The following is a 17,340-nucleotide window of genomic DNA, read 5'->3' as shown; positions in this document are numbered from 1 at the left end:
CATTTGAGTATCCCTATTTTGGTGAGACTTGATTGATAAGTATAATGTAGAATTATAGAATTAGAGAGTAAATTTTATATAGTCTTGTCACTACTTCTTTGTTGTCGGTCAATGAGACATACTGGGTATACATGATTTCGTACTCATACTACACTTGTTGCACTCTTTTGTGGTGCAGATTTGATTCCGTATACGAGCACATCTTGTGGAGCTTTTTGAGTCCGAGCTTGGGTTATCTTGGAGTTATGGTGAGCTGCTTGGCTGTTCTGCGGCCTACACCTCCCTTTATCTTTCATTTATTCTGTTATTTAGTATTCAGACAGAATATTTATTATGTCTAAACTGGTCATTTTGGTTCCATATTCACATCTTTTTTTGAGAAACTCTTGTACTTATGACATGAAATCTTGGGTGGTATTTAGCTTTCCGCATTTCATATCTATGACAGACTTAGTGTGTGAGATATTCTATTTGACTCCGGTCTTCTTACTTATTTATTTTCCTAAATTGATAAAATATTTGGGTTGGCTTACCTATTGGTTGGGAACATAGGTGCCATCACGAATTTGGGTCGTGGCAAAAATAAAAGTATTTAAATTTAAAAATATTAAACTTTCAGGAAAAAAAAGACTTCCGATTAGCTTAAAAGTTAAAACTTATGGTTGAAGAGTTCTAAATGAACTCTTTCTATTTAATAAACTTATCATTTTTAGGTATTATAAAATAAATTTAAATACATTTAATTTAAATATTAAATTAAAAGATAAAAATATAACTAAAAATACGATTGTGTATCTTTAATAATAATAATAATCTATATATATATATATATATATAATAAATGAGAGTAGTTTGCAATGTGATATAGCCAAGTGGCAAGCTATTGAAAAGACACTTGGCAATTTTAAGACAAAATTAATAATAAATATTGTAATAAAAAATTTTAATTGAAAAACTAATAAAATTTGAATTTGAAAATACATTAGATTTTTGGAAAGAAAAAAAATAATTAGTTTAAAAATAAAAATGCACAATAGAGTTCTAAATGAACTCCGGTTACTTATCTTTTCAGATATTATATAATATATTTGAATACATTTGATTTGAATATTAAATAAAATATATTATTATTAGTAGTAGTAGTAGTAGAAATAGTAGTAGTAATAGTAGTAGTAGTAGTAGGGGGAGGAATATTTTATTGATTTCAAATATTTCTCTCAATTTAAATATATAACTTATAAGAAAATTAAAATATCATTGTATTTAAAATATTGAGGATAAAGAAGATAACAAAAATATCTTCATATAAAAAAAATAGATATGATATTTGAATTCAAATTTGAAATATGAATTGTTATAGAGTTTTTAACTTCTTAGCTTCTCTTATATATACTCCTAAAGTAATTTATAATGTTAAACTTTTTTCTCTTTTTTTCTTATATTGATCATTAGCTTTATTAGTGAATTTGTTTACTGTATTCTTCATTGTCTATAAACCCTTTTTTGATTCGATATTTTCATTTTTTATATGCAGGTGAATAATGATCGCATTACATACTAATTTTTTCTACTATATACAAGCAAGTCCTATCCTTCATTCTAATTTTGTTTATTTATTTTTTGATAATATTAAATACATTTGAGAGTAGTTTTGTGAATATGTATATAGACCAATATTATTATATCACATTTTTTAGTGATAATATATTTCTCTTAAGCAGGAACGCAATTTTCAGGAGCAATAGTACATCATATTCATATATCTCCTCTATTTTAGGAAGGACTATAAAACATATTTTCAGGCATTTACATATTCAATTGTTTTATTCCTTTCTTCATTTTACTTGAAAATCTACAATAATGTATTAATTTTTTTTGTTTTTACTGATTATGTGTGTCCTTTATCTTATACCAACAAGTGGTATTTTTGTGTTCTTCTTGAGTAGTTTCTTATAGGTCACGTGCACAACAAATTTTTTTGAATAATTTTCAAGATATGTTGTTCGTGCTTATTTATTTATTTATTATTATCTATAATTAACATTATAGATAATGCAAGGTAAGGCTGCGTACAATAGACCCTTGTGGTCAGGCCCTTCCCCGGACCCTGCGCATAGCGGGAGCTAGGGGTGTACATGGACCGGGTTGGTTCGGATTTTTTACAAACCAAACCAAACCATTTGTGTCGGGTTATTAAATCTATAAACCAAACCAAACCAACAAAAGTCGGGTTTTTCGATATCAATTTTTCTCGGGTTTTTCGGGTTTTTTTCGGGTTTCTCGGGTTTTTTGGGTTTTTTCGGATTTTTCGGGTTTCTCATAGTATCTAATAAAAAGCACAGAGCAGTGCTTCTTAAAAAGAGTTCTAGTACAAAATATCAACATATAAGATGGAGGCACAAGTTTGAAGTTTTAACTTTATAATATAACTTTATAAGATAAGTTTTTTTTGTATATTATTTAGATGGGCTACTCAAGTCCAAATCTAAATGTAAGAAAGAAAATAAAAATTATGAAAAAATTTTAAAAAGTATTTATAAATTACATTTTAATAAATATTTTTATGTATAACATAATTTAAAAGTAGTATATCTATAATCGGATCGGTTTGGATTCGGTTTGACTTTTTTTTAGTTAAAACCAAACCAATCCTATAATAGTCAGGTTTTTTTTTTCAAACACCAAACCAAGTCAAACCAAACCACTAGTCGGGGTTTTTTTCCGGTTTGGTTCGGTTTGTCGGTTTGGTGCAGTTTATCGGTTTGTCCTGTACAGCCCTAGCGGGAGCCTTAGTGCACCGGGCTGCCCTTTTTTTATAATTAACATTATATTTATCTTCTGTCACAAATGTAAAAAAGAATCTAAATTTTTTACAAGTGTAATTTATATAAATGTCTAAAAAAGTCAAATTCAATATTTGAAAAATAAATAAATACAATGAAGAATTGAAGTATATGAAGGAGATTTATCATTTGTACAAAGATAATATTTTGAAGTAATGAAGAAAAATATGAAAATAAAAGTTATTTGATAATTACATAATTCGTTTCTATATTCATATACGTTTGATTATGAGGAATAGAAAAAGAGGGAGGGGAGGGGGGAAACACTCGAACAAAATATCACAATTTAACATGATTAAAAATAATATTTTAATATTATCCGCGCATCGTACGTATACTAGAGTTGAAACTTGAAAATGCAATCTATAGTATAGCATCTTGAATTTTCGATATTTTTTGAGCTTGTCAATAATAATGATTGGGCCTACATCAATTCCCTTCAAACAACAGTTTTCAGGACTCAAATCCTTTGGACACGAAGCCCATAAGTAGTACTACCAACGTAAGTACATAATTTTGAAAGGGGCAAGTGCATATATAGTAGATATTGAGATCACTATTTAAGTCATACTCACAATATATACTTATTATACGTTTAGTCATTTCGTAATCAATTTTAGTTATACGCAATTGAAATTGTGAGGATTTGCCTTGTCAAGATCAAATTTTTGACAATTGTGTTCAACATCCGTGCCTGATATTTGCTTGCACGAGTCTCAAACATTGTTACTTATTTTTCCCAAGTTTAAACTATCAATCATTTTAATTGTATCAATATATATAAGTTTTCCCAATAACACAACTTGGTTCAAATGGGTGTTGTGGATGTTGATCCATGTCTAACAAGACAATCTTAAAAAAAAAAAAAAAAAGGGAACTCTTTTTTGTAGGCCTCACAATATTATCCCATAGTCCCAAAAATAACCTAAAAACCAAAGGTGTCAAAATGACCAAATCACCAAAAGTTCTCACACCTCAAACTCTTTTCATTATCCCCACTTCCTATCCAAACCAATATAAACCAATACAAATATAAACACACACACAACTAGAAAAACAGAGGAGAGAAAAAAATGGCAGCAGAGTCAGTGACAAGAATGTCATCTGCTGCTTCTTCACTCTGCAACTTTAATGGGTCTCAAAGACCCGTACCCGTTTCCAACCGGGTCACTTCTTCTCGGAGGAATCGTTGTGTCAAACTACAGTCTCTTGCTTCTGCTTCTATGTCTGAATTCTTTGGAAGCTCACGACTATGCTTTGTTAATGCTTCTAGAAGTTCAGGGTTATCTCAGAAAACAAGAAAGAATGGATTTTCTGTTGTTGCTATGGCTGCCGCTGAAGGTATCAAATTTCAATTATTATTTTTTTGCTAGAGTATCAAAATTTTCAATTATCTGGTGTGAATTTTAAATGGGTAACTTGTAAAGATTACTTTTTTATTGGGGTTTGGGTGGGGTTGGGGGTTGGGTTGGTTTCTTGGGTAAGAGGTGTTAGCTTTTCTGTCTTTGCTATGGCTGCTGCTGAAGGTATCAAATTGGAAATTTCAATTCTTTTTGCTTCGAGAATGGAAAATTTCACTTTTATGGTGTAAATTATTAATGGGTAACTAGTAAAGATAACATTTTTTTGGTGGTGGTGGGTTGGAGGGAGGGTGAGTGGATAGGTTGGTTTCTTGGGAAAGAGTCTTGCTTTTCTTGTTGTGCGTTGTTTTTATATTGAAAAGGTTGATGAAGATAGAATAAAGACCATGGGAGGCCAGGGTTGGGATTCCAACATAGCTTAAAAGCTAGGTGATTTCAACCAATCTAAATAAGTCCTTGTGGAAAGAGTTAGCCGGAAACCATACTGCGGATCCTACTATTATAGTTGAGGTGAGCACAAGTTGGCTGCAACACCACTTCTATTGAAAAAAGAAATGAAAAGTATGATTATAAATGGAATGGATACAAAATATTTATATAGCTGGCTCCTTCTAGGTTAAGATTGAGACACAATTGATTGATTGATTGGAATCGAGAAACTGATATCGTTTATTTTATCGGACTGCCTTAATTACTGATTTCTATAATATAGAATGTAATTAGGATTGAAAACATAATAAATTGGAGAAAATAGGCGAGAAAAGGAAGGTCTATTTTTGCGGAAAACAAAAGGGGTTCGTTTTGAATATTCATGATCAAGAAGGAAAATGAAACAATTAATTTTGGATTGTCGAAAAGAAGATAAAGATTGAATCTTTAGTCTGGATAATTCTAAAAATATAGTACTTAATCTTTGAAGGTGTCTATTTTGAGTTCTGCTGTGGACTTTCTTACTTAAAGTTCACTCTTGGTGAATGGTGGTATCCTCTGTTTAGTGCATCTCAAGGAAAATATCATTGAGCATTAAGAACTTATTTTGTGTCAACTTCTCGTTATGTTCATTTTCCCAAAAAAGAGGTCAATGATTAGAAACATTGTAGACGCTCATTTTAGAGTTATGATTACTAACACTATGTCTTAGGAGATGAGTATACGTTTTATTTTAGTGTTGATTCATAAGTTTGCTGACATAGATGTTATACGGGGTTCATTTGGTCTAGGGAGTGTGTCATTCCTGGAACATAAACTCATGTGCTGCTCTTTTATCTATCTTCAGAGGAGAAGAGAACAGTGCCTTTGAAGGACTATCGCAATATAGGAATTATGGCTCATATAGATGCAGGGAAGACAACTACTACTGAACGGGTCCTTTACTATACCGGCAGAAACTATAAAATTGGTGAAGTGCACGAGGGAACTGCCACAATGGACTGGATGGAGCAAGAGCAAGAGAGGGGGATTACAATTACTTCTGCTGCTACTACCACCTTCTGGAACAAGCATCGTATCAACATAATTGATACTCCTGGTCACGTGGACTTCACTCTTGAAGTAGAGCGCGCCCTTAGGGTTTTAGATGGTGCCATATGCTTGTTTGACAGTGTTGCTGGCGTGGAACCTCAATCAGAAACTGTTTGGAGACAAGCTGATAAGTATGGAGTCCCAAGGATATGTTTCGTAAATAAGATGGATCGTCTTGGAGCTAATTTCTTCCGAACAAGAGACATGATAATAACAAACTTGGGTGCTAAACCACTTGTAATTCAGATTCCAATTGGCGCAGAGGATACATTCAAAGGATTAGTTGATCTTGTGATGATGAAAGCTATTGTTTGGTCCGGAGAAGAATTAGGGGCAAAGTTTTCCTATGAGGACATTCCTGCTGATCTTCAAGACCTAGCTGAGGAGTATAGGGCACTGATGATTGAGACTATAGTTGAATTGGATGATGATGTTATGGAGAAGTACCTGGAAGGAGTTGAACCTGATGAGGCAACCATTAAACAATTGATCAGGAAGGGAACTATCTCTGGCAGTTTTGTCCCTGTATTGTGTGGCTCAGCTTTCAAGAACAAGGGGGTTCAGCCGCTTCTCGATGCAGTTGTGGATTATTTGCCTTCTCCAGTTGATGTGCCACCCATGAATGGAACTGACCCTGACAACCCAGAAGTGATCATTGAGAGGAAACCAAGCGATGATGAACCATTTACTGGTTTGGCATTTAAGATCATGAATGATCCTTTTGTCGGGTCTCTCACATTTGTCAGGGTATATTCAGGAAAGCTTAGTGCAGGATCGTATGTATTGAATGCAAACAAAGGTAGGAAAGAGAGAATTGGCAGACTTCTGGAAATGCATGCTAACAGCAGAGAGGATGTAAAGACAGCATTAACTGGTGATATTGTTGCTCTTGCTGGATTGAAAGATACAATTACAGGAGAGACATTGTCTGATCCCGAGAAGCCTGTTGTGCTTGAGCGCATGGATTTCCCAGATCCTGTTATAAAGGTTGCAATTGAACCTAAGACCAAAGCGGATATTGATAAGATGGCACAAGGCTTAATAAAACTGGCTCAAGAGGATCCATCTTTCCATTTTTCACGGGATGAGGAGATTAACCAGACAGTTATTGAGGGAATGGGAGAATTACATCTTGAGATCATTGTTGATCGACTGAAAAGGGAATTTAAGGTATTTATCTGGAAACCCCTCTCAAACCCCAAAAAAGAAGCTAAACCTATTTTTTCTCCTATTATTATCAGAAGAATTGTCATTGCAGTTTCTAGTTACTTTCACTGTTACTCTTATTTACTGCTTAAGTGAGATCTGATAAAAGAAGATTGTATGGATATATGCAAAATGCTTGCTTAACACACTCCGAAGCAGTTATTTATTGTCTGGATATTTGCAAACTGTTTGCTTAGCACACCCCGAAGCAGATATTTATTGTCTGCTTATATTCCAAAAATGCTCACTGTGACGTGTGAACACACTCTCAGGGGCATATATATATATATATAATATATATATATATAAATATGTTGTCCATATGAGCTTTCTATCTGCTTGAATTGTCAAGGTATCTGCTTCATGCATTGTATATATATATATATATAAATATGTTGTCCATATGAGCTTTCTATCTGCTTGAATTGTCAAGGTATCTGCTTCATGCATTACTCGAAGCCAGATGAAATCAACAAAAACCTTGGGTTAAATTTATCATTGTTTTTTCTTTTCAACGGGCTTGTGGGCTCCAATTATGTGAAATTTGTCATGGACTGGAAAATTTTCAAAATCCCAAAATGGAAAAAAAATTACAACTTTGATCTTCTTTTTCAGCGGCATCACCTTCACAGGACATGTATCTCCCAAAACTAGACTTTTGCCTCCCATCATTGTACAAGGCACAATCAGTTTGCTACTCTGCATACATGTCTCTTTCATGTCTTTGATTTTCTTGTAAAATAACTGCTCAATGTAATGCCTATTTCGATCAGTATGCTGTCTTTGCTACCTTTCTTATTTACAGTAAACGCCCGTAGAACCGAAAGATTTCATACATTTAGTAACTCTGTGTTGCTTATCAATGACAGGTGGAAGCTAATGTTGGAGCTCCACAAGTGAACTACCGCGAGAGCATTTCCAAGACCTCAGAAGTAAAATACGTGCACAAGAAGCAGTCTGGTGGTTCAGGACAGTTTGCTGATATCACAGTAAGGTTTGAACCCATGGTAGCAGGTGGTGGATATGAATTCAAGAGTGAAATCAAGGGAGGTGCAGTGCCAAAAGAATATATTCCAGGTGTTATGAAGGGATTAGAAGAATGCATGAGTAACGGTGTACTGGCAGGCTTTCCCGTTGTTGATGTTCGTGCGGTGCTAGTAGATGGCTCTTACCATGACGTGGATTCGAGTGTTTTGGCATTCCAGCTGGCTGCTAGGGGAGCTTTTAGAGATGGGATGAGAAAAGCTAGTCCACAATTGCTAGAACCCATAATGAAGGTTGAAGTAGTTACACCAGAAGAACATCTAGGAGATGTGATTGGTGACCTTAACTCAAGGAGAGGCCAGATCAACAGCTTTGGAGACAAACCTGGAGGTCTCAAGGTATGAATAGCGGACTCCTTCCATCAATCTGTTCATTATATCTATGTTTGCACCTTCGAACTGCATTTTTGTTGAACAAGAATTGGGGACCCTTGTGCTAACATAATAATCCAGCATGCATACAGTAGTAGTACATGAATTAAGTCAATTTTAAAAAAGTACTACTAGTATTTCATCTGGTCCTACTTTTATACCACATTTTCATTTTTGAGGCATCTCAATATATTTTGCGTCATTCTACTAATAATATTATTCTATACAACTTTTACAATATTCAAGAATTCAACTTTATTCAATCATTAAACTTCGGCATGCGTTTAGTTCGACAGACTGTCGAACTGATTTTCAACCATCATTTTTTTTCCTTCTATCTCATTTTGTAAGATGGTCTTTGACTGGAAATAGAGTTAAAGATTAAAAATTTGATTTTTATATATTATACTAGTGATATTGGAAGAAATATAAAGTAATGGTTGAATAAAATTCAACGAAACCTTTTTAAAAAAAAAAATGATAAAGGAAAAAATATTGAAGTTCAAAATTGAGGATGTTCAGTAAATTTTGATTACTGAAAGTTGTGCAATTTGTATAGAAATAAAATGGTGTTGATCATTTCGAAACATTCCAAGGTGGGAACTCATAAATTGGGATGAAAGGAGTAATAATTATTCACTACTAACAATTTAATATATATATATATGTCATTATTATTTTAAGGCCAAATACATACACGACCCCCTAAACTTGTTTGATATTTTCATTTAGACACTTAAACTCAGGCTAGTACCTATTGAATACCTACAATCTTCTAGAAAAATGTTTCAGTTGGACACACTTTGCTGACATGACAAAGTATATGTTTCCCCTCTCTTTGAGCGCATTTGGTGCCTGGAAAATGGTTTTGAAAAGATACTCTCTGTTTCCAGTTTTTGTTTTCCGCTGGTTTTGCTTGAAGGTCTACCATCTCACCGAAAATTTTCAAGGCCGGCGCCGGGTCCCATGCTGGCTTGCCAAAACCCACTTCTCACTAGGAACACGTCCGGGAAAAACTCAAATCTAGTTTCTCCAATTCCAACACCACAATATTCAGTTGCAATTTTCTCAAATAATTTTGAGGAACAACCACCTGAGATTGGTTTCTTCAAATCCATGATCCCCTTTTCCTGTTTTCCCTCAGTTGCAGTTTTTTTAAGGTTTGAATCACTCATCCAATTCTGAAAAAAATCAATCGGTTTTTAATAAGCATTCAGCGCTCATAATTTCTCTGCTTTCTCTACAGAAATTACTTCTTAATGCTTGCTTTCTTAATTTTCTTTAAAAGTTCCTTTCTTGATCTTTCACGGATAATTTTGGCTGAAGAAATTCATCTGTGTTTTTTGAAAAAATCATACCCAGATCTTAACACGATTTATGTTTTGATGCATCACCGGAAGTTCATTGAATATTTTGAGGAACAGAGCTTTTCATTGTCATTTTTTTCCTTATTATTTGGGATCAAAACTACATGTCGCTATCTCATTGGTAGCTTTTGCCATGTCAGCTGCATGTGAAATGCGCGCATTTTATTATTTGATTGTCCTTATAAAAATGTGTCTGATTGGAACACTTCTAGAAGAGTTTAGGTGTTCAATAGGTATTAGACTGAGTTTAAGTATCTAAATGGAAAAATCGGACAAGTTTAAGGGGGCACTTATGTATTTTGCCTTAGTTTTAAACTCCATATCCGGTCGTACATTGTCATGTATAGCAGGGATGGATGGTGTCTATGGTTTCTCTATGAACATTTGTAAGATAGGTAGCTTTATCTACTTTAAAAATGACCTCTAGAGGGATTGTAACATGTCATATTTTACAATTGTGAAGAATATGCATTTGCTAAAATATGCATTTTTTGATAAATTGACGTTTCCTTGAAGAAAAAAAAGTGTATTACTGTCGCTGCATAACAAATCTCTCTGATGGATGTAATACAATTGGTGCAGGTGGTTGATGCTTTAGTTCCATTAGCAGAGATGTTCAATTACGTTAGTACCTTGCGAGGTATGACAAAGGGTCGTGCATCGTACGTTATGCAATTAGCCAAATTTGATGTTGTCCCTCAACACATTCAAAACCAGCTTGCCAAAAAGGAGGAAGCAGCAGCGGCTTAGTCAGTCAGCTTCCAGATTTTGGATCCACAAACTAAAAGATAGGTATTTTCACTCGACGAAGATGTTAAGGCTTGCACAACATTCTTTTTGTACGTACCAGCATGAAACACCGATGGAGAATAGCTGATATTTAGTTATACGTCTTGAGTTTTTTCAGCCATTTGTGTATCTCGTTGCATTTATAAGCTGAGACTCCGAAGGGGCGGAAGAAAGAAAGGACTACAATGTGTACATGCATTTAAGATATCTCTGCATCCAAAGAAGCATCAATATTATAGGCCAAGATTGAGTGTGTCCTGATTGTGGGATCATCTTTTTTCTTACTATAGAAACAAATATATGCTCTGTAACAACTTGATGCTCTTTATTTGGGATCTTAGGTGTAACATCTGACGGTTTGAGTTGTTTATTTTACGATTGCTTTTATGTTGCAACTCTATTTATAAATGATATTGCTTATAAATATTGTTGTCGTGTGATCTCTTGATCACACGTTCAAGCCTTGAAAACAGGCTCTTGCAAAAATGCAACGTAACATTGTGTACAATAAGCTTTTGTGGTTGAACCATTCTCCAGACTTTGCACATAGCGGGAACTTTAGAGCCTGTATGAATGGATTTATTTTAAGTAACTAATAAGTTGAAAAAAAATAAGTAGATGCAGTCCAATTTATTTTTTTGACTTATAAGTTGTTTTCAATTTATAAGTTGCTTAAAATAAATTTATCCAAACAAACTCAATTATTTATTGAAACTTATTTTATGCACAAAATGACTATAAATTGATCAGTCGAACACTAAAGAAAATTGAAAACAACTTATAAATAACTTATAAGTCAATCCAAACGGTCTTTTAGTGGACCGAACTACTCTTTTTTTAAAAAACTAATTTTTTTTGCAAAATTGGGCTGCCCTTTTCACCCATCACTTGACAAAAGTTGACATAAAAGTACTGAACTAACTTGTTATCGGGAAAACTTGACACCATTAAAAAAAAAAAAAAAACCTTTATCAAAAACTAGAAGAGTTGCTCCCAAGGCAATTTCTAATTTTCACAGCTGAATTTTTTTTCTAACAATGTCTCGAAACCAATCTCAAAGGCGCACATACTCGTCCCAGCCGAGCTGAATTTTCTTAGGACAGAGTGTATAAAAATTATGCTAAATAAAATGTATTAATAATACTTGTATCAATTATACATAGATTATTTCTCATGTATTGTTTGATTTGATGTACTAACAATATCATGCATTGCATAAATAAAATATCAAAAGAATTTTGAGGGATAATTGAATCTTTAATCATGCTAAACCACTTTAATATAAAAGCTGATACATGCACTAATTTTTAGTAATACGCCCATACCAAATAACCCCTTGGTGAGCAGAGAGCAGATAATAAAATATCAATTTATTGGAAACTTATTAAGTTGGAATTGGAATTTTTCACCTAAAGATTTTCATGGCCAAACACTAGTGGAGCTTTCGGGGAAAAAGTGAAGAGCTTGGAACCGGTTGGAAACACAACAATTAAGACATAAACGTGCTAACAATCTGTCCTCTCAGACCCCCAAAGCAAAACAAGATACAAAAATTTAACAGTTGCCACAGAAAGAAGTAAGAAGGGAAACCCAGACATTGTACGACATTACACTAGGAATAAAAGGAGTTCTTAATGAACGATTAACCCCAAATAAACAAAGGATAGAAAAAATAATGGATAGTCTTTGCTACTTTCCCTGGTGAGTTGTAAATATTGCTACTTATCTAACTTGGACAATTCCTGCATTAATCAATTTCTGGATCTTGTCCATCACAAGAGGATTCTTCATATGATCCTGTGCAGCTTTTGGGTTCTCTTGGAAGTCAGTTAGCACCTGCTCCAAAATACAAAACGCCCAAGCTAATTACACAATGATATTGGTATATGACGAGTCGAAGATACTACTCTCACACAACCAAACATTACCTGTCGCATTACTGGGTCTGTAAGGATGTTCTGAATTTCTGGATCCTGCATCCCCTTGGCCTGCTCAAAGAAATTGATTTACGAGTGTTAGCCATCACCGATTAGCTCCACCTGGAGCAAAATAGTGCAAAGAAACAATTACCTGTCTCTCTTTGAGCTCCTCTGGAGTTAGATCTCCACGGCCTGCCTTGTTTATTTGCTCTACACATCTGCCAAATGAATAGAGCAACTATTAAGTTACAATAAGAACCATATTTTTCCATGTCTCCTTGAAAAAACAAGATAGTTGAATTGCAGAAAAAGAAGAAAAGTAAAACACAGATCACACCATAGATGAAAACCAATTTTGAGAATCACGATCACCCTCAAAAACATAAAAGAAAGCACCTGATGAGATATGCGAATATAAAAGAAATATTTATACACCTCTTAACACCATCTAGGAGTTCGTGATTCTGAGGATCAAGCTTCAATCCTTCCTGGTAAGTTTTCAAAGCTTTTTCGTACTCTTTCATGAAAAACTGCACAGCACCCTTCCTGGTGTAGCCCTTTACAAATGTTGGATCGAGCTCAATGCACTTCTCAGCATCCTTGAGTCCCTCAGGTAATGCAGCTAACTTCGTGTAGCAGGCAGCCCGGTTGCTATATGCCTAACAAAAAAACAAAGGAGAAAATAGATGCATCACTTGCAGTTACCAGGATTGAGTCCTCAATAAAGGACAGGGAGAAGTCCTCAAGTCAAAAGAGGTTACAGAAGATGGAGAAAGGCCATACCTTCGGATCTTTGGGATTCCTCTTTATGGATTCAGTATAATGTTTAACCGCCTCAGGATACTTCATCTCCTTGAAGAACTGATTTCCTGTAACGTCGCGAAGAAAGTTAGCTCCATAAGAGGAAAAACAAAAAAAGAGAGCCTTAGAAAGAGCTACCTTTCTCACGCTCTTCATCTGCTATTTGTGGATTGAAATACTCTTGCTGCTCTAATTCCTTTTTCGCCTTCTCAGCTTCATTCAGTTTCTTCAGGGTATCTGGGTTGCGATGCTCGGTCAGAGCTTTCTGGAAAACCTCAATTGCAACTTCAAAATCCTTCGAATTTTTAGCTAATTTTGCCAAGGCAGTTCCCTTTCGAGTCAGAGCCCTTGCGATCATCTTATAGTCTGACCTTAGCTCTCTCCCCCTTTCAACAGCTGTGTCACAATCTTTGATGCATTCATCATACTGAAATCGAGGCAAAAAATTACAACACACAGTGAGTTCACAAGAGCAGAGAAATTATGCAGAAATTTTCACAGGTAAATCATACCATCACAGGAAATCGATCGAAGTCCTGGAACAAGGCCCAAAATACTACACTTGCAATGGGTAAACAAGAGGACAGAGAAACCTGGGAGACAATGGGGATAGGAACACACAACTCATACCATGTCTATTACTCTAATGACTAAGTATCATGTCATGCAGTCACCAGAAAAATCAAGGACATATAGGCGGAGAAAGTTGGCAAAGATCATCTCTCTATTCACCCCTCGACTTTATATGCTTGTACTGGTCCTAGATGGTGACTTATTAGCAAAGGAAGTGGACTTACTCAAGCCCTTTCCCATAAACTCAACAGTTTGGGGACCCAACTTGGTGATTAATTATATTAGAATTAGAAAAGGAAACCGATGAACTCACAAACCTTCCCCCTAAACACAAGAGTTCTGTTGGTTGTAACTTCAATTCATTATAGAATCCTTTCACGGAATTTCTAAGCATTTTGCTTTTCTGGCCAGATGTGTCTTCCTGACAAACCAGAGTGTACTCTTAATGCATGATCCACCCAAAAAGGCATGGAAACAATGAGAAATTCCCATGCAAACACCTAGATACCGAAACAGACACAGATCTCACAAGAGAAGCCTATAAACAGACTTCATTAGCAATAGAAGAGGAAGTGACTATTACCACCGCATAGGTGAAGATAGATACGGTTATTGAAGAGAGTAAGTTCGTAAAACACGTAAGAGATTACTACCATTGTTCAACAATTTCTAAAGCAAGAAGTCACAAAATTATCTCACTGCCATCAGCAAACTCCTCTAAGCTGCATCATTATGGAAGGCTAGAATAAACAAAAAATCAAAAAAAAAAAAGAATAAACATAATTTACAAATAACTGCGCATGAAAGTTACCAATATCTGCGTTTTAATTACATCTTCTGTAACATTTGGTTTCTTCTAAGAACATTATGTTTCCTTTTAAATAATGCCTCACATGACTATTAATCCAGCAAAAGTTGGGCACCTAACAAGTATACCAGGACATTGTGTAGAATTTTCAGGTTCATTAACAACCAGATCTCAATGAAAGAGCACCACACTACTCCATGCCTAATACAAGTTATGGAATCCGTGATCAGCACCTGTATATTTTGAATATCACTATCACCAATTCACCACTGTTCATAGACTTCAGAGAGACATACCACCTGGGCCTCAATAGATTAGATTTTCCATTTCACAGGGAAAACCTTTCATTAATTATTATGCTTTCCTATATATTAGGAAAGACGACTCAAATGGGAAATTCTACTGCAGCAGGGAAAACCACAGAGAGACGCCCTCTCAGCCTCTCCGACCACCCATAAAATAAAGAACAGATAACAAAGAAAATCTGTAACCTATCTTTGGGCATAAAAGCTAGACAATTGCCTGATCAAAATATACAACAACAACAACAACAACCCAAACAAAAATGAACACCTTGAGAAGGGTATATCACCCATATGTGCGAACTCTTCTACACAGAGACATTATGTCCGGCATCACAAATCTGCCAATAAGACAAATTACAATTCCCTCATGTGATACTTCACACCCTCTCGACTACAACATTAGTTATATGAAACCCAACTAAAACTTTACAACAAACCCCACAACCTTAGTTTTATTGACAAAAAAAATACCAAACACACTAAGGAGTTACAACACTACCACATGACCTATTACCTAGGAGAAAAGCCAAATCCTTCTACCACATCAACTATGCTGATGATGAACTCAAATTCCCCCAAGCATGTCACCATAAAAATGCATAAAGAAGACAAGCACACAAGTAGTGATACTCCTTCCATTCCAATGTATACAGACTCTCTTCCCAATTTCAGGATTGTTGTCTATTTCTACATAATATAGACAACTTCCAAAACCCAATACTCATTAAACAATTAAAACTTCCGTCTTTTAAACAACTATCAAGCCGGACATGGACCATCCTACCATACCTGCACCGGCTGCCCCTTTCCACCGGGTAGATGGGAGAAATCAACTTACTTCTTTTACAGCTAGATTCAACCCTAGTCTACCACAAACTACAGCTTAATTACACTAGCTAGGCTAACTCTAAAGTGCAATATTTCAAAATTTTCAACTTTTTTTGATCAAGTTAATGATTAGATCAATTGTAGCAAGCAGGGATCATAACTACTGATAAGCACGAACTAGGCAAGCCATGCTGACTTCGTTTCCTTTGTTAAAAAAATTAAAGTTTTAGCTTTACGACTGCTATCAAGTCATATTAACATCATACACCCTTTAACTAGCCAAATAACATTAGGGAGTATTAAGGAATGTGGATGATACCTTTCCCATCTCCAAGTAGACCGCGGCGCGGTTAGTAATGAAAGATATATCTTCATCATCAAGCTCAATAGCCTTAGTATAGTGCTGAATTGCAGTCTCAAAATCCTTCTTCTTGTATGCCGCATTACCCGCCACTTTCTCCGTCTGTGCTTTTGCTTTCTTCTCTCTAATCTCCTTCTCTTCCTCAGACACGTCCATTGGCTCTGGCTGTGGTTCAGGCTCGGGACGCTTCTCCTCCTTCACATGCTCTGCCTCCGCTGGTCTCTTCCTCTCCGTAGAAACTTCCGGCATCTCATCGTCCTCCTCCGGCATCCTTGTCGACAATTTCACACCTAACAAAACTCCAAGTGCTTGCATTACCCTCTGATCCTTCAAATAAAGATTCAAATTACTTGGATTCTTCTGAATATCTTTCATCATGTTAACAAAATCAGGCTGTTGCAAATAAGACCTTGTACTTGCATCCCCAGTCAACTTAGCCCACATCTCCGGACCGGAAAACGCATCACCAAACGGGCTCGGCGGATTAGCCGGACCACGAGATCGAACCTGAGCTGATTGAGCATCAGCAAGACCTGATTTTAACCCCTCATTATTTGGATCAATTTCAAGCCCCTTCTTGTAAGCAGAAACGGCGTCATCGTAATGGTGAAGTCCAGAATGTGCGGCACCAAGACGAGAATACCCTTTTGCCCAGTCGGGTTTCAGGTCAACTGTTTTCTGGGCATCGGATAAAGCATCGGAATATTTCCCTAATGATGCGTAGGCAGCAGATCGGTTGGAGTAAAGAACGTGATTGGTGGGAGCAAGATTGATGGCTTCCGTGAAGTGATTTATAGCATCGGTGAAATTACCGGCGGCGAAAGCGGCGTTACCTTTGGCCTTAGCTTCGTCGGCCATCGCTGTTGATTTACAGGAATGTTCTTGAAGAATCTATGAAAGAGTACAATGGAAGAGAAGAAAGATGGAGTTTTTAGGGATTTATTAAAGAGGGTTTTGTGTGTGGTAGTGGGGACTAGAGGGTTCTTGTAGGTTCTGGCTGAGGTTCTGGAAAGTTCTATGACGATTGGAATTATTATTGGAATTTCTAGGGTTAAGTTGGCTTTATAAGACTTGGAAAAATTGGGTACAATAAATTCTTATGCTCAGATCTTTTTGGAATTTTGTACATAAACTATTTTTTTAGAATGGAAAATTTTGTAAAAGTAAAGTTACTTAATTTATATTGCAAAATATAAACTAAAACTTGTATTACAAATATTTAGTTTAAAACACACTATGGTAT

The 17,340-nt window shown here is 35.5% G+C and overlaps 2 protein-coding genes across 3 annotated transcripts; one reads left to right on the top strand and one right to left on the bottom strand.

The window, feature by feature from the left end:
• The first annotated feature begins 3,833 nt into the window (after positions 1 to 3,833).
• On the top strand, positions 3,834 to 10,897 carry LOC129889895 (elongation factor G, chloroplastic). Of its 2 annotated transcripts, XM_055965368.1 has the most exons (5): positions 3,834 to 4,184; positions 5,481 to 6,895; positions 7,801 to 8,313; positions 10,296 to 10,505; positions 10,621 to 10,897. In XM_055965368.1, the coding sequence occupies exons 1-4, from the start codon at positions 3,917 to 3,919 to the stop codon at positions 10,461 to 10,463; spliced, it is 2,364 nt and encodes a 787-aa protein (XP_055821343.1). In that variant the 5' UTR covers positions 3,834 to 3,916; the 3' UTR covers positions 10,464 to 10,505; positions 10,621 to 10,897. The 2 variants fall into 2 exon arrangements, with proteins under 2 accessions (XP_055821343.1, XP_055821342.1); XM_055965367.1 differs by having other exon boundaries at positions 3,836 to 4,184; positions 10,296 to 10,897.
• A 1,069-nt stretch (positions 10,898 to 11,966) lies between these two features.
• On the bottom strand, positions 11,967 to 17,125 carry LOC129889894 (hsp70-Hsp90 organizing protein 2-like). Its single transcript, XM_055965366.1, has 7 exons — positions 16,056 to 17,125; positions 13,361 to 13,649; positions 13,205 to 13,290; positions 12,857 to 13,080; positions 12,573 to 12,639; positions 12,431 to 12,490; positions 11,967 to 12,338 (listed from the first exon to the last, which is right to left on the bottom strand). The coding sequence occupies exons 1-7, from the start codon at positions 16,953 to 16,955 to the stop codon at positions 12,225 to 12,227; spliced, it is 1,740 nt and encodes a 579-aa protein (XP_055821341.1). The 5' UTR covers positions 16,956 to 17,125; the 3' UTR covers positions 11,967 to 12,224.
• Between the last annotated feature and the right edge of the window lie 215 nt (positions 17,126 to 17,340).

The sequence above is a fragment of the Solanum dulcamara genome, chromosome 5 (assembly GCF_947179165.1).
Source record: "Solanum dulcamara chromosome 5, daSolDulc1.2, whole genome shotgun sequence".
NCBI lineage: Eukaryota > Viridiplantae > Streptophyta > Magnoliopsida > Solanales > Solanaceae > Solanum > Solanum dulcamara.
This window is presented reverse-complemented; position numbering and strand designations above follow the sequence as displayed.